At 43.5% G+C, this 27,664-nt stretch overlaps 1 protein-coding gene across 6 annotated transcripts in view; it reads left to right on the top strand.

Moving 5' to 3' along the window:
* The first annotated feature begins 2,479 nt into the window (after positions 1-2,479).
* The window catches only part of UBE3D (ubiquitin protein ligase E3D), a 330,935-nt gene continuing 305,750 nt past the window's right edge, over positions 2,480-27,664 (top strand). For 2 of the 6 annotated variants that reach the window (XM_069599000.1, XM_069599003.1), the window contains exons 1-3: positions 2,509-2,701; positions 15,466-15,662; positions 19,119-19,209. In XM_069599000.1, the coding sequence (XP_069455101.1) occupies positions 2,625-2,701; positions 15,466-15,662; positions 19,119-19,209 (365 nt within the window). In that variant the 5' untranslated portion in view covers positions 2,509-2,624. Of the gene's footprint in view, positions 2,702-15,465; positions 15,663-19,118; positions 19,210-20,537; positions 20,852-27,664 lie in introns of those variants that run through there. The other 4 variants (XM_069599002.1, XM_069599001.1, XM_069599004.1 and 1 more) reach the window with 3 other exon arrangements.

Genomic DNA, 27,664 nt, shown 5'->3' with positions numbered 1-27,664 from the left:
TCCCTCTTCCTGCAACAGGGGGCCCAGTACAGCCTTGCCTGGATTTCTTGTCTGGCCTCAGGTCAATTCCTATTCAGTAAGGAGGCCAAGAACCCTGGCCAGTAACAGTAACAATGAGATTACAGATTTCTCTGAGTCAGTTTTTACTTTTGCAAAAGTCAAGAGTAGGAATGTACATATAGAGTCATTCTCATCTTCCTCTTTTCAAAAGTTACAGGAATGCTTATGGAGAGAGTGTAGAGAAAAGAGAACTCTTGCATTCTTGGAGGGACTACAAATTGATACAATCACCACGGAAAACAGTGTGAAAGTTCCTTAAAAAACTAACAACCACCAAATGACCTAGCAATCCCACTACTGGGCATATATCCTGAGAAAACCATGTATCCTAATGTTCACTGCATCACTATTTACAAAAGCCAGAACACAGAAGCAATCTAAATGTCCATCTACAGATGAATGGATAAAGAAGATGTACATGGCACCCCACTCCAGTACTCTTGCCTGGAAAATCCCATGGATGGAGGAGCCTGGTGGGCTGCTGTCTATGGGGTCACACAGAGTCGGACACAACTGAAGCGACTTAGCAGCAGCAGCAGTATACATATATGACGGAATATTGCTCAACCATAAACAGGAATGAAAGTGGGTCATTTGTAGTGATCTGGATGAACCTAAAGTCTGTCAAATAGCATGGAGTCAGAAAGAGAAAAATACTGTGTATTAACACACACATATGAAATCTAGAAAAATAGTTCTGATTAACCTATTTGTAGGGCAGGATAGAGAGGCAGACATAAAGAACAAACTTGTGGATACATACATACATACATATATATATATATATACATATATATATATATATATATGTATATATTATCTAAGGGCTTCCCTGGTAGCTCAGCTGGTAAAGATTCTGCCTGCAATGCAGGAGACCCTGGTTCGATTCCTGGGTTGGGAAGATCCCCTGGAGAAGGGATAGGCTACCTAACTCCAGTATTCTTGGGTTTCCCTGGTGGCTCAGATGGTAAAGAATCTGCCTGCAATGCGGGAGACCTGGGTTCGATCCCTGGGTTGGGAAGATCCCCTGGAGGAGGGCATGGCAACCTACTCCAGTGTTCTTGCCTGGGGAATCCCCATGGACAGTAGAGCCTGGTGGGCTACAGTCGATGGGGTCACAAAGAGTCGGACATGACTGAGCAACTAAGCACAGCACAACATATATTATGTAAATATGACTCTCTCTCTCTATGTGTGTGTGTGTGTGTGTGTGTGTGTGTATGGGGCTTCCTGGATGGCTTAGTAATAAAGAATCCTCCTGCAATACAGAAGATGCAGGAGACGCCACGGGTTTGATCCCTGGTTCAGGAAGATCCTTTGGAGGAGGGCATGGCAACCCACTCCAGTATTTTTGCCTGGAGAATCCCATGGACAGAGGAGCCTGGAGGGCTACAGTCCATGGGGCTGCACAGAGTGGGACATGCCTGAAGCCACTGAGCGCACATGCACACATGCATATATATTTCGTGGGGTTGCAAAGAGTCGGACGCAACTGAACGACTAACATACACACACACACACACACACACATATGCTATCTTGTTTTTGATGATACAACAGATAACTAGTGGGAAGCAGCTGTGTAGCTGTATAGCTAGGGGGAGCTTGGCTCAGTTCTCTGTTATGACCTAGAGAGGTAGGATTGGGGGGAGACTCAAGAGGGAGGTGATATATATATATATATATACACACACACACATTTTATATATACACATTATATATATATATATACACACACATACACACATATAGCTGATTCAGGTTGTTGTTCAGCAGAAACGAACACAACATTATAAACCAATTATACTCCAATCAAGAAAATAAAACAGCAGAAACAAAAGAACACAGGTTATGGGAATGCTTAATCCTGAGCTTCATGACACTGGATTTAACCACACTCTCTCTTGTGCATAGACAAGAGAGAACTTCTCACAGTTTTGCAACCCTTTCCATTCTGGGGCCTTTCGGTCTAAATTGAGAAGCTGCAGCTAAGTCAGTCCTGGACATTTGTTGCCTCAAGACAGAGGAGAACTATCAAACACAGACCAGGACTTAGAAAAACAAAACCAAAAACCAAAGAGACTTTAGTTCATTAAAACAAAACCAAAATCAAGATAAAGTGCGCTCGGGGTGGGGAATTGGGCTCTAGACTCTGCTGCGGATAAACGCTTGCCTATACAGACCCCTCTCGTCCAGTCTCATCTCTCCCCAAGCTACCCAAAGCAGTGTTCTGGGGTCCGACTTTGAAGGTTATTTCCAGGGAGCCTGGTGCATCAGGTGGCGCCCTTTAGAAGCGGAGTGGGAGAACAGTCTGGCTTCCCCTTGCCCACCTTTCTCTGAGCTCTGACCCTAAGGCCGGCTTTGAAAGCGCCCACGCTCGCTGATGGAATCCTCGCGGCGGCGCGCTCTCCGCCCGGCAGGTGGCGCTGTGGGCGGGCGGGCACCCGAGCTCCGGCTCCTTGAGGCCCGCCGCCGCCGAGGCCGCGGTTCCTGCTCGAGCCGCACGTGCAGCCGCTTTCCGGCCCCGGTGGCCGGGTCTCCAGAGCTCCCGGCTGAGCGCCCGCATGGCGACGGTTGCAGCGGAGGCGCGCGTGTTCCTGGAGGTGCGGAGACGGCTGCAGAGCGCGCTGCTGATCCTGGGGTAAGGCGGGCGGTGGAGTCTGGCCTCCCAGGCGCAGCCGAGCTCGCTTTTCCGCCGCCCCGGCCGGCTCCGCCTCCCTCGGAAGGATAGGGTTTTGAATTTTTCTTTTCTCCAGTTGCTTAGAGCGAGCCTCTGGGTTCCTCAAAGTGGAGTAGCCTCTCCACACATGCACACCGCGCGCCCCCAGTTCCCCACCCCTCCTCACTGTCTTCCCGGCTAGCAATCTCGGCATCACCCGAGGGCTTTCTAGAAATGCGTGGTCTCAACCCCATAGGAGACCTGCTGAATAGGAACTTCAAGATTCCCGGGATTCAGATGCACATTAAAGTTTGAGGATCCCTAATGTGCAACACTTTTGACAGTGCCCCGTGCTTCCAACAAAACAGTGCAAAAAATACGTTGCCCCTTTGGGATCCTGGTTATCTGTTCTAATGAGAACTTCCTGTTTTGTAAATATACTCTTTTTGTTGTTGTTTTGGTTTCTGCACAAGCTGTTCTGTATGCAGAGGAACGCACGCACCCGTTCAATAAATGTACGTTCAGTGAACAGCTAGCAAAGGTTGCAGGCTTCTTATTGGAGCTCTTGGTTTCTTTCATATCTGTAGTTCCAAGGAGAAATCTGCAAAGGTTTAACTTGCTGTTCAATACACAGACAAAAAACTTTCAGGAAAAGTGTTCTTTTTATGGTACCTCGGGCTGTTCCCTTGTGACCACTGTTTCAAGTAGAGGGAGTTAGGTGTTAAAATCCTGAGAAGTTGATTACACGGAACCACTCTGAAGGTAGGCTTCACTCTGATGTTTAGCCTTCTCTTTCCCTGAAACCAGCCAGGTACCCGGTGTGGTGGTTTTGGATTTGGCATGAGAACTGGTTTCAATCCTAGCTTTACTTCACCAGAGTAGAATCCTTTAATTTGATTTTTTTCAGTTGTAAAATAGGGATTCTTTTTTTCTCTTTTTCTGCTGTGTCCTGCCTTTCCCTTTCTCAAATAAGTGCTTCATGTCCAATTCAAATTCACCTTGTAAAGTTGTTCTGAGCCCAAAACCTTAGGCAAAAGGAAACAAGACAACATCCTTACTTCCCCTCATCAAAGGGACCCTTCCTGGTTCCCCTGGATGACTCTTCCTTCTTTAAGCTAGTTAAACCTAACATTGCTGGACTCCTGCATCGTCCCTAGTGTTCTCTGGCTGTTGAGATTTATCAGCAGACGATTGCCCCAACCCCAAAAGTAACTACTATTCTAATTTCATTCAGCAAAGATCAGTTTGCCATTTCTTGACTCATGCATAAATGGATTCATATAGTATGTACTTGTTTGTTTCTGCTTTCTCCTACTGTGTTTCTGAGATTCATACTCTGTTAATATGTTATCACATGGATCAATAGTCCGTTCATTTTTTTTCCCCTGCCAAGTGGTTTTCCACTGTATGAATATATGACAGTTCATTATTCATTCTTCTTTTGCTGGATATTTTGTGTGATTCTCAAGCCAGCTTATTATGAATAAAACTTGTACATTGTATTTGTGCTGGGTCATAGGGTATGTGCTCAGCTGTGCCTGACTCTTTGCAGCCCCATTGACTGTAGCCCACCAGCCCCCTCTGCCCGTGGAGTTTTCCAGGCAGAAATACTGGAGCGGGTTGCCACTTCCTACTCCAGGAGATCTTCCTGACCCAGGGGTCAAATCCATACCTCTTGTGTCTGCTGCACTGGCAGGCAGATTCTTTGTAACTGGTGCCATCTAGATGACTTGACTTAATGGGAAACTGCTGAAGGAAGTGTTCTCCAAAGCTGTTTATACCAGGTCATACTCTAGCCAGGAAAAAAAGAAGAATTCCAACAAATTGACTTTCTTGTCTGCATTTAGTGTTGTCAGTTTTGGATTTTAGCTCTTCTAGTGAATTAAAGTAGTATCTCGTCATTTCAATTTGTATTTCCTTGATTAATAATGTTGGGCACCTCTTCATTTGCCTTTTGGTCATTCATATATGTTCCTTTCTCAAGTGTCTTCTAATATCAGGTTGTCTTACTGTTGAATTTTAAAGAGTTTTTTGTATAGTCTGGAAATAAGATCTTTTTTGTTTGTGCCTGTGAGTATGAGAATATTCTCTCCCTATCTGTAGCTTACCTTTTAATTTTCTTAATAGTGCCTTTTGATGAACAGAAAGTCTTAAGTATAGTGAAGTGTACTGCACCTTTTCTTCTTTAACAATTGGTGTTTTTTGTGTCTTAAGAAATCTTTGCCTACCTCCAAGTCGTAAGACTTTTTCCTATGTCTATTTTCTAGGAATTGCATTGTTTCACCGTTTACATTTAGGTCTGTGATCATGTCAAATTACCTTTTGCATTTGGCATCAGGTAGGTGTCAAAGTTTTTTTTTTTTTTTTCCAAGAATATCTCCATTTGTCCCATCACTGTTAATTAAATGGCTGTCATTTCTTTCATTGAAATAACTTAGTATATTTGTCAGAAATCAGCTGACTACACTGTTTTCATGTTATGTCTTTTTTACCCTTTTACTCTCAACCTGTGTCTTTATGTGCAAAATTTTAAAAGCTTGTACTAAGTGGGGTTTAAAAAAAAAAATCCATTCTGACAATCTCTTTATTTTAATTGGAATTTTTAGTCTATTTACAGTTAGTGTAAATGATATGATTTTTATTATTTTCCTAAGCCTAAAAGAAATACCTAGCATCTCATCATTAAGTGTGATAATTTTGACTTTTTGGAAAAAGTCTGTTTGGTACATTGCATAGTCCCTTTCTATTCCTAGTTTACTAAAGGTTTTTTATCATGAATAGATACTGTGTTTTCTGTAATGATTTCTGCACATATTGTGATGGTCCTATTTTTTCCCTTTATTCTTTACATTTGTGAATTGCATTAGGAAAATCTATTTATGTTAAACCATCTTATCATTCCTGGGATAGACCTTGGCCATTCATTCATTAAATCCACAGATGTTTACACAGTTCCTGTTCTAGGGCCCAAACTAAGATTCTAGGTGCTAGGTATACAGCTAGATGAAAATAACAGCAAAGATGAAAGTATTTGCTCTCCATGAGCTTACAGTCTAATGGCGGCAAGAGGTGGGCCGAAAACACACAAATATAAACACACAAGGCTTTAGGAAAAGTAAAACAGAAAAAGGGATAGGAAAAAAACTTCCAACCCTTTATTCCAAATGAAAATCTAACATTGGAGCAATAAACTGAAAGGGGTGATGTTTGGAAGTGTGTGATACCCAGTGAAAGACTGTCATCCTCCGAGAGAACAGAAATAGAAAGGGGTGCATGGTTCAGAGAGATGTGGGTGGGCTGCTGGAGCACGCAGGAAAGGCTGTTACAGGGATGTGCTCTCCAGGAAATGGAAATGACCACCAGGAAGTGACCTACTCCAGGAAAACCAATGACGTTCCTCCAGGAAAACCAACCAACCAAACAAAAATCCTTTTTGATCTGCAGTGTTTATTGATTCCTGAGGTGTAAATACTTTCACTGTAGATGATGTCAAACTACCAAAGTGAGGTCAGTTGGTTTGCATAATACCTGGAATTTTAACAACTGGCTCTAGTATATCACTGGGTCTTAGAGACCATTGAAAGGACCCTAGCTTGGACTCAGTGAGAGGTGAAGTCATTAGATAGTTTCAAGCAGTTTCTGAAAAAATACAAGAGAATAGTGACAAAGCCTCACAGGTAGAAAGTGTGGGCAATTAGGGTCTCAAGGACTTTGTTTTGAAACAGTCGTGAACTTGAGGGTAAGTTGCTGTCACTCTTGAATATTTTTTTTTACTCTGAATTTTCCTACAAACGAGAACATTCTCCTACACAACCAGCATGCAACTCTCAAAACTGGGAAATGTGTTACTGCTGTCTTATAGTCTGACTTTATTTAGGTGTTTCCAGTTGTCTGCTTAATATCTGTAATAGCAAAGGAATCCAGTTCAGAGTGACGCCCTGCATCCTCATGTTTTCTTCACCTCTTTCAATCTAGAAGAGGTCCTCGGTTTTCCTTGACTTTAATGATATAACTTTGAAGATTCCCGCCCAATTATTTTGTAGAATATCCCTCCCTTTGGTTTTGTCTTGTGTTTCCTCAAGATTCAGTTCAGTTCAGTTCAGTCGCTCAGTCGTGTCCAACTCTTTGCAACCCCATGAATTGCAACATGCCAGGCCTCCCTGTCCATCACCAACTCCCGGAGTTCACTCAGATTCACGTCCATCGAGTCAGTGATGCCATCGAGCCATCTTATCCTCTGTCGTCCCCTTCTCCTCCTGCCCCCAATCCCTCCCAGCATCAAAGTCTTTTCCAGTGAGTCAGCTCTTCGCATGAGAGATTCAGGTTATACATCTTTTGCAGGAATATCACAAAATCAATGCTATATTCTCATTGCATCCTGTTAGGGGGCGCATGATTTTGATTTGTTCAGTTACAGTCCATGTTAACTTTGAAAACTTAAATAAGGTGGTATCTGCCAGGCTTCTTCACCATAAATGACCCTTTTTCTTTTCATTATCAATAAGTGTTAATTGGAGAGCTTCTTTGAGAGTATGGAAATGCTCCATTCTTCCTCATACTTTTATTTTATTCCCTGATTTATTTATTACTATTTTTAGTTGAGGTACAGTCACTCATTTATTTATACCCACATCACTATGTACCCATAGTTGTGTTTCATTCAGTGGGTTACTTTTTTTTTCTCAGATTACAACCAAATATGGCCAGGGAAGTCCCTTCAAGATGATGTCTATTTCTTTGCTTGCATTTTTTTTTTTTATATTCTTTGATTTCCTCTTTACTTAGTTGCACAGTAAGAAATTCCAGACTCAGGCTCATCTCATTCTTTTCTCATCCCAACCCTGGATGTAGTTATTTTTTCCAAGAAACTGTTTTGTTTCATTTTTTTTTTCATGTGTTTTTAAGTAGAAAATGACCTTTAGAAACCAAGGTCTGTGTATAGCGTGTGCTCATTATTATTGGGGTGTCACTTCTCCCAGACCCTCTACTAGACAGAACTAGGCTGTGTATGGCATTGTATTATGCTTATGTATTCATGTGTAGGCGTATTTGTAAATATATCAGGTCCATGAATCAAGGCAAATTGGAAGCGGTCAAACAGGAGATGGCAAGAGTGAACGTCAACATTCTAGGAATCAGCGAACTAAAATGGACTGGAATGGGTGAATTTAACTCAGATGACCGTTATATCTACTACTGCGGGCAGGAATCCCTCAGAAGAAATGGAGTAGCCATCATGGTCAAGAAAAGAGTCCGAAATGCAGTACTTGGATGCAATCTCAAAACTGTTCGTTTCCAAGGCAAACCATTCATTATCACAGTAATCCAAGTCTATGCCCCAACCAGTAATGCTGAAGAAGCTGAAGTTGAACGGTTCTATGAAGACCTACAAGACCTTCTAGAACTAACACCCCAAAAAGATGTCCTTTTCATTATAGGGGATTGGAATGCAAAAATAGGAAGTCAAGAAACACCTGGAGTAACAGGCAGATTTGGCCTTGGAATACAGAATGAAGCAGGGCAAAGACTAATAGAGTTTTGCCAAGAAAATGCACTGGTCATAGCAAACACCCTCTTCCAACAACACACGAGAAGACTCTACACATGGACATCACCAGATGGTCAACACTGAAATCAGATTGATTATATTCTTTGTAGCCGAAGATGGAGAAGCTCTATACAGTCAACAAAAACAAGGAGCTGACTGTAGCTCAGATCATGAACTCCTTATTGTCAAATTCAGACTTAAATTGAAGAAAGTAGGGAGAACCACTAGACCATTCAGGGATGACCTAACTCAAATCCCTTATGATTATGCAGTGGAAGTGAGAAATAGATTTAAAGAACTAGATCTGATAGATACAGTGCCTGATGAACTATGGACGGAGGTTAGTGACATTGTACAGGAGACAGGGATCAAGACCATCCCCATGGAAAAGAAATGCAAAAAAGCAAAATGGCTGTCCAGATAGCTGTGAAAACAAGAGAAGCGAAAAGCAAAGGAGAAAAGGAAAGGTATAAGCATCTGAATGCAGAGTTCCAAAGAATAGCAAGAAGAGATAAGAAAGCCTTCCTCAGCGATCAATGCAAAGAAATAGAGGAAAACAACAGAATGGGAAAGACTAGAGATTTCTTCAAGAACATTAGAGACACCAAGGGAACATTTCATGCAAAGATGGGCTCGATAAAGGACAGAAATGGTATGGACCTAACAAGCAGAAGATATTAAGAAGAGGTGGCAAGAATACACAGAAGAACTGTACAAAAAAGATCTTCATGACCAAGATAATCACGATGGTGTGATCACTGACCTAGAGCCAGACATCCTGGAATGTGAAGTCAAATGGGCCTTAGAAAGCATCACTATGAACAAAGCTAGTGGAGGTGATGGAATTCCAGTGGAGCTCTTTCAAATCCTGAAAGATGATGCTGTGAAAGTGCTGCACTCAATATGCCAACAAATGTGGAAAACTCAGCAGTGGCCACAGGGCGCGAAAAGGTCAGTTTTCTTTCCAATCCCAAAGAAAGGCAATGCCAAAGAAAGCTCAAACTACCGCACAATTGCACTCATCTCACATGCTAGTACAGTAATGCTCAAAATTCTCCAAGACAGGCTTCAGCAATACGTGAACCATGAACTTCCAGATGTTCAAACTGGTTTTCGAAAAGGCAGAGGAACCAGAGATCAAATTGCCAACATCTGCTGGATCATGGAAAAAGCAAAAGAGTTCCAGAAAAGCATCTATTTCTGCTTTATTGACTATGTCAAAGCCTTTGACTGTGTGGATCACAATAAACTGTGGAAAATTCTGAAAGAGATGGATATACCAGACCACCTGACCTGCCTCTTGAGAAACCTATATGTGGGTCAGGAAGCAACAGTTAGAACTGTACATGGAACAACAGACTGGTTCCAAATAGGAAAAGGAGTACATCAAGGCTGTATATTGTCACCCTGCTTATTTAACTTCTATGCAGAGTACATCATGAGAAACGCTGGGCTGGAAGAAGCACAAGCTGGAATCAGGATTGCCGGGAGAAATATCAATAACCTCAGATATGCAGATGACACCACCCTTAGGGCAGAAAGTGAAGAGGAACTAAAAAGCCTCTTGATGAAAGTGAAAGAGGAGAGTGAGAAAGTTGGCTTAAAGCTCAACATTCAGAAAATGAAGATCATGGCATCTGGTCCCATCACTTCATGGGAAATAAATGGGGAAACAGTGGAAATACTGTCAGACTTTATTTTTGGGGGCTCCAAAATCACTGTAGATGGTGACTGTAGCCATGAAATTAAAAAATGCTTACTCCTTGGAAGAAAAATTATGGCGAACCTAGATAGCATATTAAAAAGCAGAGACATTACTTTGCCAACAAAGGTCCGTCTAGTCAAGGCTATGGTTTTTCCAGTGGTCATGTATGGATGTGAGAGTTGGACTGTGAAGAAAGCTGAGCGCCGAAGAATTGATGCTTTTGAACTGTGGTGTTGGAGAAGACTCTTGAGAGTCCCTTGGACTGCAAGGAGATCCAACCATTCCATTCTGAAGGAGATCCGCCCTGGGATTTCTTTGGAAGGACTGATGCTAAAGCTGAAGCTCCAGTACTTTGGCCACCTCTTGCAAAGAGTTGACTCATTGGAAAAGACTCTGATGCTGGGAGGGATTGGGGGCAGGAGGAGAAGGGGATGACAGAGGATGAGATGGCTGGATGGCATCACTGACTCGATGGATGTGAGTCTGAGTGAACTCTGGGAGTTGGTGATGGACAGGGAGGCCTGGCGTGCTGTGATTCATGGGGTCGCGAAGAGTCGGACACGACTGTGCGACTGAACTGAATTCAAATATAACACACCTATATTTATTAACTTTATTTATTTATTACTTTGATGCAAATGTAATTATGGTTTTGGATTATGAATTTTATATCAAGTTGCTCAGTAGTCTCTGACTCTGTGACCCCACGTACTATGCAGTCCATGGAATTCTCCAGGCCAGAATACTGGAGCCTTTCCTTTCTCCAGGGGATCTTCTCAACCAAGGGATCAAAGCCAGGTCTCCTGCATTGCAGGTGGACTCTTTACCACCGGAGCCACCAGGGAAGTCCTAAGAATACTGGGGTGGGTAGCCTATCCCTTCTTCAGTGGATTTTCCCAACCCAGGAATCAAACCAGGGTCTCCTGCATTGCAGGTGAAATCTTACCAGCTGAGATACCAGGGAAGCCCTAGGAACCATTACAATCAATACATTTTTGCCAATGAGAAATAAGTTTGTTTATATCTATAGCATAACAGTCTGTGCTTAGGGATTGGACAAACTCTTGGAAAGCATTTTCTGCCTCCTGCTGGTTGTGGAAGCATTTTCCCTGCAAAAAGCTTGTTGGCAAGAGTTTGCGGGAATATGGCAGATGAGGCAAACCTTCAAGACCAGTGTGTTAAACTTTTGAAGCATTGTTTGTGTGATGGGCAGTCAGGCCTGTTGTGGAGAAGAATGGTGCCCTTTCTGCTGACTGCTCCCTTTTGCAGGCATCACATCAGTTTGCTAAGCATAGTTCTCAGATGTAATGGTTTCACCAGGATTCAGAAAGCTGTAGTGGTTCAAATGGGCAGCAGACCACCAAACAGTGGTGACCACTACTTTTTTTTTAGTGCAAGTTTGGCTTTGGGAAGTGCTTTGTAGCTTCTTCTCTGTCCAGCCATTGAGCTGGTCATCACCAGTTGTCACATAAAGTCCATTTTTTGTTGCATGTCACAGTCCAATGAAGAGATGGTTTGTTGCTGCGTAGAATAAGAGAAGACGGCACTTCAAAACAATGATTTCTTTGATGTTCAGTCAGCTCGTGAGACACTCACTCACCGAGCTTTTTCACCTTTCCACTTTGCTTCAAATGCTGAACGACTGTAGAATGGTTGATGTCGAGTTGTTCAGCATCTTCTCCTGAGGTTGTAAGAGGATCAGTTTGGATGACGCTCTCAGTTGGTTGTTGTAAACTTCTGATGCCCAGCCACTGCGCTGCTCGTCTTCAAGGCTCGTCTCCTTTGCAAAACTTCTTGAACCACTAGTACACTGCATGATCATGAGCTGTTCCTGGGCCAAATGTGTTGTTGGTGTTGCAACTTGTTTCCACTGCTTTACAACCCATTTTGAATTCAAATAAGAAAATCGCTGGAATTTGCTTTTTCTGTAGCATCATTTCCATAGTATAAAATAAATATAAAATAAATAGCAAGTAATAAATCGTTGACAAAACATTGGGAATGTACATTAAAATGATATATAACATAATCACATTTATTTAGAATATAATCCAATATCAAATAGCAAATTTCAGCACTGTGAAAGTGCAGGTACTTTTGTGCTAACCTAAATGGCACCCCACTCCAGTACTCTTGCCTGGAAAATCCCATGGATGGCGGAGCTTGGTGGGCTACAGTCCATGGAGTCCTGAAGAGTCGGACACGACTGAGCGACTTCACTTTCACTTTTCACTTTCATGCATTGGAGAAGGGAATGGCAACCCACTCCAGTGTTCTTGCCTGGAGAATCCAAAGGACGAGGGAGCCTGGTGGGCTGCCGTCTATGAGGTCGCACAGAGTCGGACACGACTGAAGTGACTTAGCAATATATGCGCTGGGAATCATGATTTCACCCACGTATTTCAGATTCTAGTCTACTACCACAGGATCCATCGTGGTTTTCTCCCCTGCCCTCTTTGTAACTGTTCTCCCACCGTGCAGATCCTGGCTTCCACTGTCCTCAGGCCATGTATTAAGTGTGCTCGGTGAGTTTCACTCTGCACAGTGAGTTTCCACTGGCAGTCTTTCCTACTTCCCTTCCCTCCACTCTTTGTTGACACCCACCTCATCTGCTTGGCTCTGTTACGGACTGAATGTTGCGCTTCCCTGAGAATTCATATGCTGAAGCCCTAAATCCCAGTGCCAGGGTATTAGGAGATGGGGCCTGTGGGAGATAATTAGTTTTCAATGAGATCATGAGGGTGGAGCCACTATGAGGGGATTCCTATCCTTAGAGGAAGACACACCAGAGCTTCCTATCCCTGCGGGATGAGGAGACAGAAGGCCAAGACGGAGGCCCTCTCCCAGAGCGGAGCCTGTCAGCTTCTTGATCTTGAACTTCCCAGACTCTGGAACTGTAAGAGATCAATGTTGTCTAAGCCGTCCATTCTGTGGTGTGTTGTTACGGCCACCTGAGCGGGCCAAGACGGGCCCAGAAACTCCATGGTGAGACGGGGCATCCTCGCTGGGCGGCCCCCCCGGCCGCCGCTCTCCTCCCCCTGCAGGGTTTCTTACGTCTACCCCAGGCCGCGGTGGTGCTCCCGCCCTTGGGAAGGTGCCTACCTTTCTCTGCCCTGTGTAACTGAGCTTTTCAGGAAGGGGAAGGCGGGGAAAGAGTGGTAAGCCAGGGATGGGGGTGCCGGAGACCTGGGAACCTGGTGGTTTCCTTTGAGACACTTCCAAGTGCCAACTGCACGGTTCAGCTTGAAAGTCACTGAAGTAGCCAGCTGGACAAATTGTGCCTGTAGAGCCATGGTTGGCAAACATAGCCCATGAGCCAGATCGAATCTGGCCTGTTTTGGAACAGCCTGTGAGCTAAGAATGGATTTTATATTTTTTAAAGGGTTGTTAAGAAAAAAAAAGTAGACTGTGCCTTGGAGACCATATATGATCTATAAAACCTGAATATTCACCATCTGGCCTTTAATATAGAAAGTTTTCTGACATCTGCTTTAGAGGATTATTTCTTCAACATCATTTCTGAAGACTAGACTTTTGACTAAGTTTGATATTGTCTTCCCTGGAAAAGACTCAGGTTTTTTTTTTGCTGTTGTTTTTTGTTTCTTAAATAATTTCTGTTTTATTTTTAAAATTCTTGACCTCGCTGAGCACTGTGCGGGATCTGACTAGGGAACAGACCCTTGCCCTTGGCAGCAAAAGCTCAGAGTCCTAACCACTGGACCGCCAGGGAATTCCCAAGACTCTGGTTCTTGATTCTGTATTGCCAATTAAGTGCAGGTCCACATGCTTCAAAAAGGAACTAGCCATAAAATAATCTTACACTTTCCTAAGGCAAAATAGGAAGCCTGGCCAAGATTCACACCTGGACACAGAGTGTGACCCCTCTACTTGGATGACGTTCAGGCGGGTGGCCCACCTTCTGCACATCAGTGACACTGAGCAGACGGCCTGCTGCTGTGCTTTGCTCCTCTGGTGCAATGCTAAGCATGTTCCAGCTTCACAGGGGGATCATTTCTAGATGTCTTCATCCCCTTGTATACTTTTGGTGCCTGGTAGACAGCAGCTGTGTTTTACTCTGTTACTGCACGAAGCGATCTGTGTTTGTAGTGGATTGGATCCTTTCTTGCCTGGTATTCATACATCACTAGATTGTTCTCTTCTTTTTTTTAATTCTTAAAATTGACAGAGTTTTTTTCTCCTGTGCCTTTTGTTTTACGTACTCCTGTCCTCCTTATCGGAGAAGGCAATGGCACCCCACTCCAGTACTCTTGCCTGGAAAATCCCATGGACAGAGGAGCCTGGTAGGGTTCTAAGAGTCTGGGGTCGCTAAGAGTCAGACACGACTGAGCGACTTCACTTTCACTTTTCACTTTCATGCACTGGAGAAGGAAATGGCAACCCACTCCAGTGTTCTTGCCTGGAGAATCCCAGGGACGGGGGAGCCTGATGGGCTGCCGTCTATGGGGTCTCACAGAGTCGGACACTACTGAAGCGACTTAGCAGCAGCAGCAGGCCTCCTTATCAAAATCCTGTATATCAAATACCAACGCTTTACCCTAATTTACTATAAATAACATAAAACATCATTGAAATGCTGGTCTCAGAAACAATAAGCCACTGACTCATCCGTTCATTATTCATATAACATTTATTTAGTGCTTAGGCCTGGGATAGTCCCAGCCCCTCTCCGCTGCTTCCATAGTCCCCTGTGTCATGAATAAGTGCAACATCATTTTAATGCTGTCTTGATCATTCCTGTTTTTCTTGCCTGTCCCCTACTTGGGGTGGGGGCAGCGTTCAGAGAAAATGCCCTGTTAGTCGTTGTTCTATTCCCAGTACCTAGCACATTGTAGAACCAAAAAAAGGGGTGTTGAGTGAGTCAATAAATGTCCAAACCACTCTAGGGTCAAGGGAAGCAAAGGTGAATAAGCCACTGTCTTAGGCAGCCTTGTTGCGTTTTCTGGCTAGAAGTACTTTGATGAACTAGGGAGTGATGTCTGACCCACCAGCATTCCGTTGTGCTGGCTCACAGAAGCTGAAGACAGAGAGAGTGGTGAGACAGAAGAGGGGGTGTCAGGAAAGGAAGTGGCCTGCTGTGCAACAGAATGGCTGGGGGCGGCGAGGAGGCGGTGTCCTGGCTTCAGTTCCGGGAGGAAGCCCAGGGCTACAGGAGAGATTGGCACTCAGGATCATTAGCAAGGGGAAAAAAGTGCACGCTTTAAATGCATGGTTAACATTTAAAAAAAAAAGAAGCGAAAAGAATGAAAAATATGTCTGTGAACTTTAATGTTACATTGACAGAAGAAAGTACTCTGACCTCATTTAACAGATCCGTTTCTTTTATGACAGCTTCACTGCTGTTTTTTTATCCTGGGACAGTGACTAGACTCAGGGCCCTGATTGAAGAACAGAGGGCTCCTTGGCCATTTTAGTTTCTTTCATCATCTGGTTTTCATCCATGTGAAATCATCTCTCGCCTCTTCTAATTCCCAGGGATTCCAAGGAAGGAGGTCTGCCCATGGCTGTTTCGGTAACGCCGTCCTCGCTCCGGATGCAGAGCCCCGGCGGCTGCACGGAGCTCCGGCTGCCGGCAGGGGTCAGGCTCGCGCCGTCCTCCTGCCGCGGGCTGCAGCACGTGCCCGGGGACGGGCTGCACCTGCGGCTGCACGCGCGGGCCGAGTGCCGCCCAGGTGAGTAGCGCTGGCCTTTCTGTCTCTGCGTTTGCTTTTTCATTATAAATCAAAGGTGATTTTTTTTTTTAAGTTGAACTTTTCCCAAGGGATCAGGCTCATCACCTGCAGGAAAGAGCTGAGGGTCCAAAAGATCTGTTTTGTTTTTTTTTTGCCAACACTGCTCATTGTTAAGTGCCTGCAGTGGAACAGGTCACTTTGTTTCCTTCAGGGTTTTTTAAGAGTCTTTTGTTTTTTTCTTTTCTTTTTCCTAAGAAACTGCATTTTTTAAAGAGCAATTTCAGGTTCACAGCACAATGAAGCAGAAGGTACAGAGGTTTTCCCATGTCCTCCCTGCTTTGTTTCTTTAACTGTAAAATAACCTGGCTCACAGAATTGATGGGAAGATGAAATCAGAGGGCGAGTGTGCCAGACCTGGTTGATTTTAAAGCCTATACAAAGGCATTCAGACCAGAGAACACAATGATGGAAAGGATCCCATTCATGTGGGACATTTCTAACTAGAGAGAGTAGGACATTGGGTTGGCCAAAGAGTTCTTTTGGATTTTTCCAGAAGATGTTAAAACCCAAGTGAAATTTTTGGCCAGCCCAGCAGAAAGATTCAGAAATGAAGTTTGATGTGTCATTTGACTTTGTTGTTATGCCTGTTAGACTTCCTTATGGCGTATGGATTCAGTAAGACCATAGAATCGTTTCTGAAAATAATTTAATGACCTTATTGGTACATTTCCTTTCTTGCCATGTGAGTGTTGTGCTTCGGAGGATTGAAAATGCTGTTAAAGGGGGAAACAGAGGCTGTAGTAAATAGCTGTGACGTTCATTCTCTGAGAAGGATTAAAATTCTTAACAGCTGCATTTGGGATTTCTCTGTTGCCACGTGGATATGAAGCCTTTTATCTGAGCTGCAAGGAGCCCTGAGGTGGAGTCAGCAAGATTGTAACCAAGAGCTCTTGGGGAGATGTCAGGTTTTCCTAGAGCCTCTATCCTGGCCTTTGAAAGGAAAGAGTAGTAGAGGGAGTTTCACTTCTTTTTTGCTGGAGAGTGATTTTTGCTCAAATACTGGATGAGTGAAAAATCAGTCTGAGTTGAGCAGGGTTGGTTATAGGACAGAAATGTCCTGGAGCTGAAGTGGCATAGGATAAACGTAAGAATGACTGTTGGAATAACCGTGGAAGAAGGGATGGGCCTTTGAGATGGGACATAGACTAACGGATGCTCTGAGAGTACCTGATGATGGGCGGGGGGAGGGTGGTTTCAGGAAAGAGGCCTTGGGAGTCTGAGAGGCTTGGGAGTCTGACTCCTGTGACGTCCTTGCCTTTCTTTAGCGATGATGAACAGTAACCAGTGCCAGGAAGCGGGGGTCACATCTGGAAACTGGGGACAGGCAGGCGTGAAAGCCTCAGTGGAGTGTTTTCAAATCTGCTGCTGGTTTTCTGGGACGATGATTTTAGGTCCCATACCGAGGAGGCATGGAAACCTTCCAGAGACAGAATTAGTTTGTTGCCTACGCATATTCTGTAACAGTTATTAGACAAATAGCAAAACTTCAACTATTTTTTTAAAATTTAAATAAGCAAACATTATTGTTTGATTTTAACTGTCAGACAATAAGTTGACTGCTGTGTGTGGGTGTGCATATTATTTGTATCTCCAGTTTCTTTACATTTTTAACACATATTTTGCTTAACCATCTGAAAAGGAAAAACATTCAGAGTCCTATTCTGCAGTGCATGAAGGGGTATGCAAAATAGATTCCTCAGTGGTTAATTGCTTTAGTGCTTTCCACATAATAGTGGTGAATAAACCTTTGCTGAAGGGATAAATATCAGATAGGTACAAAATATCAGATAGGCGCATACTATTGTAAACGTAAATCAAAATCTGTGGTAGGAAGCAAACAGTTTTAGCATTCAATCTTATGTTTTGAAATTTTTGCAAAGTAAACTTTTCAACTATAAGAATACTCTTTTAAGGACTACAGTAGACATATTGTTACACTGTTCTGAACACATAGGTCAGGTGTGACCCTTGACCCAGAACTGGCTGCAGTAAAATTTGATGTAGCATCAGCATTGGATTCATCCCCGGGCAGACTTCTCAGGATGCCTCTATCAAAAGGTTCTGACTTGAACCTGAGCCTGCATCCTGCTGGGTGAGCAGCAGAGGGCAGTGTGTCGTTGAAAATTTGTTTATCTGTCCTGAAAAGAAAATCAGGGGTGTCTTATTTTCTGCTCAGAGTTAAAGAATACTGTTGGCTTCACCTTAGTGCTACAGGGCAGTCTTAGAAATTAAACAGAAGAATTTTTAACTCTCAAGGCTTAAACTTTCTAGCATGGTTGTTTTTAAAAAGATCTTAAGATACAAAGTAACATAACAAAGTTCAAATGGCTTGATTCTAATGGATATAACCTCATTTCTTCAGACTTTTTTGTGTCTAATTTTTTTAAATTTATTTTTTATTTTATTTATTCTTGGCTGCGCAGAGTCTTCGTTGCTGCATGCAGACTTTCTCTAGTTGCAGTGAGCTGGGTCTCCTCTCTAGTTGTGGTGTGTGGGTTTCGCACTGCACTGTTGCACAGCACGGGATCTAGGCACATGAGCACAGTTGCCCTGTGGCATGTGGAATCTTCCCAGACTAGGGATTGAACCCATGTCCCTTGTGATGGCAGGGGGATTCTTAACCATTGGACTACCAGGGACGCCTCAGACTTTTTTAATAGATATTTTTGTGGATTGGGTTTTTTGTTCTTTGGGGTTTTTTGGAAATGAAAGTTTCCTTTCTTTGTGAATGAAATAACAGAAACTAAAGGAACATTCTGTCTTACATTGCTCTTTCATATACTATGGGAAATATTTGTTTTCCCACAGCTTTAATCAGAAATTGAGTTTTGCTCTTGTAAGATGGAACTGTTCTTAGGAGCTATTTCATTCCCAGAGACCTGCTCAATAAAGACCAATTTCAAGATTGATATTGTTTGTACAGACTGATATGATCCAGACCGGACATCAGCTTTGTTTAAATCAAATTAAATTTAAGAACTCTGTTTACCAGCAGTCTCAGTGATGAAAAACTGTCCCTAAGTCTAGCAGAAGAAAGCTGAGGAAGGAGAAGCTGTGTGTAGGTAGCTCGATGTGGAAGAAATAGTTCCTTCTCTCTCATCTTTAGTGTTGGTATTTCTAGAATGAGGGAGATAACTCGGTGGTATGTTACATACATAATTTTTAGGGCGATACCTAGCTGTGAAACATGTAGCAGAATCTGGTGTTTTTTAAAAAACATTCCCAATATTTGCTTGGTGTTGAGTCATCAGATAATACTAATTAAGTGTGTACTTCGGGGTAGATCATAAACAGTGTTTATTGGTGATAATTTATTGCAGCTATTAAACTCTCTAAGTGTGTCAGTATATTTACCCCAAACCTCTTAAGATGTTCTGTTTCCTTGATTTCCTCTAGAACTGATTTCAGTGTTTAATCAAAGCTCACAAGCCCAAGAATGTTGCACGTTTTATTGCCAGTCCTGTGGTGAAGTCGTCATAAGGGACAGGTAAGGAGCACGTTTAGCACTGACTCATTCTGCGCCTGGTAGTGGCTGTTCTCTTTTTCCATCAGAATTTTTGAAGGAACTGCCAAGAGGGCAGTCTGCAGCCTTCAGATGAGAGCCAGCTCAATGTCACTTTTTTGAACCCGAGCAGCCCACAGACTCCAGCAGTCACGGGGCAGCTAGGTCTCCTGCAGCTGACAAAGGGGGCAGCAGGCTGCTGGCTTTGAGGGAGGGAGGCTTGTCTTGGGCTCAGGAGCCTGTGTAAACTAGCCCCTCTCCTCTGAAATCAGACACGACAGCTATCACATGTTGTAGGCATCATCCTGGTGAATGAGCTTTCCCACATGAAGTGCCTTTTCTAAATAACAGAAGCTTTTTCAGCCTGTTTTTTTTTTTTCCTTGAGCTATTTCTATTAGTGCCTTTCTAAAATCTGTTTCCTATTTCCCTGCTTATTAAAACAGCATGTAGAGCACAAATTAACCTTTTCTTGCTGCTTAGGTTAATCTTGTAGCCTGTTCTCGCGGTGTGCAGTGATTTCCCCATTGTGATGGGGAGGGCCCTTTGCTGTACTCTTTGGATTCCCACGTTGTCTCTTTTAATTATTTTTCCTTCTTCTCCTCCTCCTGTCGGCCTCCTTCTTGCCTGGGCATGAACCATTCTCCCTGAATTTTCTAGTCACTCATAGCCTAGAAAGATGGAACAACCCTTATTACTGTTAACAGTAACATGAAGGAAAAGTTCAGAGCTCTTTGTTAGTGTTTCCTTAGAAACTTAGATGGAAGTGGACGCTTGTCCATACCTGAGACCCGCTCCGGCTTTCAGGGTCTTGGTGGAGGGAAGACCCAGTCCTCTCTCTCCCTGGGTCCCGGGAGGTGGCCAGTCACTGGGTACTGATATTCCTTTGTTCTCCATACCCCTCCACTTCTTCCACCTCTTAGTCGAGGCCACGGTCCTCTCACCAAAGAGCACTTCCCAAAGGCCCATTCAGAGCCTCCCCAAGCCTCCCATTTCTTCCAGGATAGATTCTGCCAGCCCTCAGCATGCCACGCTGGGTGCTGGAGGAGCTGAACTGTGTTCACCGCCACACCCTCCTGTTTCAGTCTCCTTCCTGCACCCCCCTTCCTCCCTCACCCCCAAAACCACACACCGTTATTTCCATATGTTCTGTGCACAGCTCTGGTGATGGGCTTGCAGTCCCACAGTCTTTTCACAGGCAGCCCCACCGTAGTCCTTAGTGAAATGTACCTCCTCTCTGGGAACATGCCCATCTCCCTCTGGTTAGCTTCTCTCTAGAGTCAGCATATTCATTAGACTGAATATTCATTGGAAGGACTGATGCTGAAGCTGAAACTCCAATACTTTGGCCACCTGATGCGAAGAACTGACTCTTTTGAAAAGACTCAAGCTGGGAAAGATTGAAGGTGGAGGAGAAGGGGATGACAGAGGATGAGATGGTTGGATGGCATCACCAACTCAATGGACATGAGTTTGAGTGAACTCCGGAAGTTGGTGATGGACAGGGAGGCCTGACGTGCTGCAGTCCATAGGGTCGCGAAGAGTCAGACACCACTGAGCGACTGAACTGAACTGAACTCAACTCAGTAGACTCAGCGTGTCCTGCCGGGAGCCTCCTCTGAACCCTAGGTTGGTTTGTGTACCCCTTGGAGGTTTGTCTGTTGTCTTCCTAATTAAACTATAGGCTTTGGGTGCAGGGACAGTCTTACTCACATCCCTCCCCACTCCTGTTGAGAGTGCAGTGTGGTGTAGCAGAGATGCGGAAGCCAGACCAACTGGGTTTGTGCCCACTGTTTACTAGCTGTGACCCTGGGGAAATTACTTGACCACTCTGTGCGTTCATGTATTTTTTTTTTTTTGGTATTATTATTACAAAAATGTAGATAACAATAAGAGCTACCTCCTTAGGGTTTTGGGGAGGATCGAGTGAGTTTAACTGGGAAGCTTTCAGGATGTGACAGCTACTGCTGTGATTCTTACCCTCACCACCGTCTTCATCGTCATCACTGACGGCAGCCGGCTCAGTGCATTCTCTGTAAATTCTTACCGGTTTGAATGAGATAAATGTTAGGGTGCTTTTCCTGGCCTTGCATCAGTCTCTTTCACTTGCTCTCTGATTCCTTGGTAGATAAGATCGCAGAAGGTCATGCTCCTGTAAGTACGGGGTCCTGAGCAGAGCACAGTCCGAGTGTTGATCGTGGGGAAGCCAGGGGCTTGCTCTGAATCTGCAGAAGAGGGAGATGTGCTCACTCAGATTTTCCAAAGCTGAGGTGGCTGTGGAGCGTGCTGCTGGGGACAGGCCCGCTTGACCCTGGAAGGTTCAGAGGATTCCAGGTTGCCCTGGTATTTAACTAGGAAAGTTTTCCTCCTCTCAGTCTTTCTCAGGCTTCGGTTTAACTACCAGTCAGTCTCTGACACACGCATGCCTCTACAATGAGAGACCTGGGAGTTACAGAGGAGCTTCCCTGGTGGCTTAGAGGGTAAAGCATCTGCCCACAGTGCAGGAGACCTGGGTTCGATCCCTGGGTCGGGAAGATCCCCTGGAGAAGGAAATGCCAACCCACTCCAGTATTCTTGCCTGGAGAATCCCATGGACAGAGGAGCCTGATAGGCTGTAGTCTGTGGGGTCTCAAAGAGTCGGACACGACTGAGCAGCTTCAGAAAAGTTCACCGGAGGATTAGTGTTTCCTGGTGTGCCCGTCTTAAAGAACTAAGCTTGCTCGTTGTCGGCTGATACCGCATCTTGTCTTCTGTCAGTCCCGTTCACGACCTTGAGACCGTGGAACTGGGTGCAAGGGCTGAGGGGCTGACGCTGTGAGCCATACTCACTGCCCCAGTCCTGACCTTTGGAAGCTGTGGGCTGAGGAGCAGAGGGGAGAACGGGACCTGAGCTTGAACTCCAGCTCTACCCTCAGAGGCTGGGGAACCTTGTCCACATCGCCTCACCTCAGCTCATGTAGTTGTAAGATGGCCTATTTTCCTAACTTGTGAAGAGCGTTTAAGGCCGTAACATGAATTTTAGTGAATACTTGACAAGCTCTTTTGAATCGTCTTTACAGACTCATTCTACCCCCTTTTCCATAATTGGCCTTATCAAAACCAGCAAATTAACCTAGTATAGTGTTTCAAACCTTTTTGATTCAGGACTCCAGATTTTTTAGGCATGCCAGGGAAATGACCCCCTCTTTCCCCTTTTCTCTCTGAGAAGACCCACAGCGGATGTGACTTGCCCTTGCTTAACAGCAAGGCTTCCCTGGACGCCTTCGTGTGTCACAACTGTGGGTCTGACACGTGGAGGCCTCTTGAGCAATGTGGAGAGATCCTCAGTAGGCAACTGAAAGCTTTGCTTCCATCTCAGTCGTAGGCAGCCGGCTCTTTGATGGAAAACCACACTTCCTTCTATGTCTGCACAAGAACATCATGCCGACCAATTGCATTAAGCCCTGTGGCCTTCTCATTTCTCCCTCAGTTATCTGTTCTATGCAGGTGGTAAAGACAGCTGTGCTTGTTAAGTAGAAAGTGAAGCCAAAGGTATTTCAAAGCAGGCTTGTAATCACAGTCAACTCATTGTTGGCATCCTTTTCAGGAAGGCATCTTGGAATATGGTGGTTTATCTTGACAGGAGCTCTCGTGTTGGGAGCAGTGGAGCCGAGTTAAAGATCTGCTTGCTGGCTAATCTTTCTGTCTGGGAACAAGTCGCTTTGATTCTCAGTTTCCTCATCTGAAACATTGGGAGGTTCAGTTAGATAGACAGGGAAGAATCCTGCCAGCATGAAAATTCTGTGGTTAGTGAACCTCAAAAAATTGCACCTTGGCTTCTGTGAATGATGACTGTTTGGCTAGTACAAAACTAATGCTTGTTCTTTTTTTTAATGTAAAAGATTCTCATCAAGCAAATTATAGATGCAGAAGACTGTTTAACCTATTAAGACTCATTATGGCTTTTAATACTTATTAGCACCGGGGTGCACAAAATCTGCTAATTACAGCCATCTTTTTTTCTTCATTCAGAGTCACGCATTCCTAGCTGTTTGTTTTGGTTATTTACAAACAAAGACTGTCTTGTTTCTTTACAGTGAAATGCTCCAATTTGCATTCTTATCAGTTCAGCAGAGTTGTTTTGTAAAAATGATCCAACATACACAATTTTTGATTACACTCTTGTTGAGAGTGAAAGTCCCTAATACCAGGCAAGAGCAATAATAAAATTTACTTCATTGGGATTAGTCTCAGAACCAGCTAAATGATCATTGTGTTTGGAATTTGGTATGTCTTTTAGAAATAAATGCATGTCAGACTTGAGTTATGTTGGTTGGCTAAGCAGACTTTGAAACCTAAGCCTGCTTTTCAGTCATTTTTGAGGTCTCCTGAGGTCTCTGGAAAGGCCTCCCTGTTCTAGCTGCACCACCAGAGCTGGATGTCAGCCCAGCAGCTCTGAGGGCATTGAAACTCCAGCAGATAACAAGCAGAATAGACTTACTGCAACATAAGAGATGTCAGAATATGCACCTAGTTGATTGGTCACCTTGACAGACAAGCTATTATTGCAGTCTGAAAATAACTACTCCTATGAATAGTCACATTTCAATGAAGGAGAACAAAGAAGTGAAAAGAGAGTACAGGCACACACTGAATTATTGGTTCAGTTCAGTTCAGTTCAGTCATTCAGTCACATCCGACTCTTTGTGACCCCATGGACTGCAGCACGCCAGGCTTCCCTGTCCATCACCAACTCCTGGAGCTTACTCAAGTCATGTCCATCGAGTCGGTGATGCCATCCAACCATCTCATCCTCTATCCTTCTCTTCTCCTCCTGCCTTAATCTTTCCCAGCATCAGAGTCTTTTCCAGAGGCAGTTCTTCACATCAGATGGCCGAAGTATTGGAGTTTCAGCTTCAGCATCAGTCCTTCCAATGAATATTCAGGACTGAGAATACATTAAGTATGTACATAATGATAATAAAATGCAAAGCTAGTTTCATAGTATTTGTAGGCCATCAGTTAAATAATGCCAGCCAAATTTATCTAAATTCCAGCAGCTATATTTCGAGCTTTAGATACTTGATGGCTTCCTTAAAATTTTTATCATCCACTTGGTTCTAATCCAGTGTGAAAGCTCTGTATTATTACCGTTGTTATTATCAGTGATTAATGGTCACTTTTAAAGCTAAGGCATTTCATTTTCTTCTTTAAGTTTTAAATAAGTACCATCAGTCAATAACATTTATTAAAATTGTGCATTTTAAGTTCTTTTCCCCAAAAGCTTATGCTTAAGATGCATTAAAAATAACTAGCACATTTATTTTTATTTTTAATTGGAGGAAAATTGCTTTATAATGTTGCATTGGTTTCTATCATACAACATTGTGAATGAGCCATAAGTATACATATGTCCCCTCCCTCTTGAACCTTCCTCCCACCGCTCACTCCCCCCATCCCACCCCTCTAGGTCATCACAGAGCGCTGGGTTGAGCTTCCTGTGTTATACAGTAACTTCCCACCAGCTATCTGTTTTATATATGGTAATGTATATATTTCAATATAACTAGCACATTTTAATTAATTATAATTATGTGTTGCTCTTCATCCTAGAATCTTAAACTGAGAGAAAGTTTAAGAAATTATTTCACTCTTTTTCTGAGCTTCAGCAGGTTTTTACCTAAAAACTACCTTGAAAAAAAATACGATATCTATTTTCTTCAGAAAGTTCTCTTGGGAAGTAAATCCTATCAAAGTTTCAGGGGTTTTGGTAGATATACTTTCAGGAGAGCTGTGATTTAAATATATCTTTTGTTCTTAAAGGATTTATGATTTTTCCAAACATCAGAAAATTTCCTTCTGCTGTAAAAACACTTTTATCTTTGCCATGACTTGTGAATTAGGTGTTTTCTTGCTCGATGTCTTACATAGGTAGCTATGGGATTACGTAGAGCTTTTATTCCCTGTGATTCCGGGTCAAGTTAAGTTAGAAATACCACGTTTTGGGTGAATGTGCGTGAAGTCCCCCAGATCTCTGTAAATCTCAGTGCAGTTTCATTTCTGATGACTTATGAGGTTTTGACATCGCTGCCTTGAACACTGTACTGAGGATCTCGTTTATGGGCACTGTCTGCAGAATGTCTGGGGACAGAGAATCTTAGCGAGCTTGTCCAGAGCTAGGAGCCTGTCTAGGACCCCCTGTTATTCTAAGCGGGCACTTTTGTGTGTCTTCCTCCTCATCTTTGTTAAAATTCAAATCTGACCTGTCACTTCCCCACCTTAAATTCTGTGATGCTCCCCAACTGTCTGGAGAACCAGGTCCCCAACCCTTAGACAGTTGTGTCACACCCCATGTGGTCTGTGCCATCCCACCTTCCCTGTCCCCTTTACTGAAATGTGTGACCAGGAGAGGGAGTATATTCCAAGGGAAAGAGTTTGGTGCCTGGGAAAAAGTGAAAGTGTTAGTCACTCAGTCCTGTCCAGCTCTTTGCGACCCCAGGGACTGTAGCCCGCCAGGCTCCTGTGTCCTAGAGATTGGTGCCTGGAAGACTTGGGGTAAGATCTGGCCTTCATTTATCATCTTTGACTCTGTGAACTTGTACAGATTAGTTAACATTTCTGAGCCTCCCTTTCCTTCTTTATAACAAGGAAATGGAAATGCTTATCTCACGAAGTTGTAGTGGGCATCACATGCAGTAAAGTGTGAGCAGTGCCTACCTGAGGTTTTCTTAAGTTTAGCTGACCTTGTGGACTCACAACACTACCATGGACCGTGTTTCTTGCCTGCAGACCGGGCAGTTGTCTGCAGCAGTTCAAGCAAATGGCAAGTCACGTACCCTCTGGGGACCCTGTCTCCCCATATGACACAATTCCAGGTATGAAGTATAAGATTTCTATCAGCAGGTGCAGGAGCTATCCTGAGAAGAAAACTCATACCCTAAGCAGGGATCTTAGGATTCAAAGGGATCTTACAACGATTCTTTTCCATTGTTTTTAATTTTTAAAATTTATTTATTTTTATTTGACTTCACTGGGTCTTAGTTGTGGCATGCAGGGTCTAGTTCCCTGACCAGGAATTGAACCGGGACTCCTTGCATTGGGAATGCAGAGTCTTAGCCACTGAACCGCCAGGGAAGTCACACCTTATGACAGTTCTTTGGCATAGTTTCTAGGGTTCCCTACAAAGGCCTGCATTCAGAGAAGTCCAAAGCATGACATCCTCATCGGATATTTACAGATCATTCAGACTTGCTCCTGGTCCAGATGCGATATGCCAAGCAATGATCGTTTTTATTGCAGTTGGTCTTGACTAGCAATATAATCAGTGCCTACCATCTACCTGGTTTCCAGGGTGACAGGTCTAGGTGATTAAACCAAAGGTCACATTCTCAAGCAAGGAAAAGGTTTGGTGATGCTTTCATTTGAGTATGCTGCAGACTGCCTCACATGTCATAGTTATCAGCATGTGCTATTAATATGTTGGCACCAGCCTCCTAGTTCATTCCTTTGGCAAGTGAGAGCTTGCACAGAGAGCCAACCACTGTGCCTGGTGCTAGGCCTACGGTGGCAAGTTAAGCGTATATGGTGCCTCTCTTCATATTGTATCCTGTGCCTGTTATGTGCTTGCTTAGTTCCTTTCATTGTCTAGAGAACTCCTATTCAAAGGTCAGCTCACATTTTACTTCTTCTCTGAAGCCTGTGTATACTCGACTCCCCTGACACTTGGTACATATTTCCCTGAGTTCATTGATTGGTTTTGCGAATGCACAGATCCCCTAAAGTAATATACACATTTTATGTGCAGGTGGGAATGTACGATTGAAGAAAGAGGTGAAAAAAGGGATCTGAGCCATCCCCTACCTTTCTCCCCTCAACTCCTGAGAATTTAGAGCTACGACTCTGTTATGAGCACTTATTATATTCTGGTTCTGTTACTCCTTTCTAGATATACATTTGCTACTAGAATGTGAATACCTTGACAGTGGGACTATATGTATTGCTGCTGATATTTTGTGTCAGCAGAATACCTGACTCCTAGTAGGCTTTTAGAAAGTATATGTTGAAAGAATTGCTTCTTAATCTCCTTAACAGACTCAGCCATTTGAATGATGCTAGTGCTGAAGTATTGCTTAATTTGAAAGGGAATGTTCTTGCTTCTCTTAAACTAAAATCAGCCTTTCTTGTTCCTACTTCTGTCCTCTGGAATTATAAGTTAAATGTCTGCCCTCCTCCACGGTATGATTGCCCTTTTATGAGACTCAGAATTGATTGGGAAAATCAAAGAAAAAGAATTCACACAAGGGAATCATTTAAAAATGATGCATTTTAAATATTTTCATTTAACACATGCAAATGTACTTTAACTTAACTAGTCTTTAATTATGAAACTAATATCATTATGTTGAATGTGAGTCTGCTGCTGTGGACTCTTTTAGCTTTTTTCACTTATGCTATCCTGAATTC

Source organism: Ovis canadensis, chromosome 8 (assembly GCF_042477335.2).
Source record: "Ovis canadensis isolate MfBH-ARS-UI-01 breed Bighorn chromosome 8, ARS-UI_OviCan_v2, whole genome shotgun sequence".
NCBI classification, from domain to species: Eukaryota; Metazoa; Chordata; class Mammalia; order Artiodactyla; family Bovidae; genus Ovis; species Ovis canadensis.
Note: the sequence above shows the minus strand (reverse complement) of the source record. Positions and strands in the feature narration are given on the sequence as shown.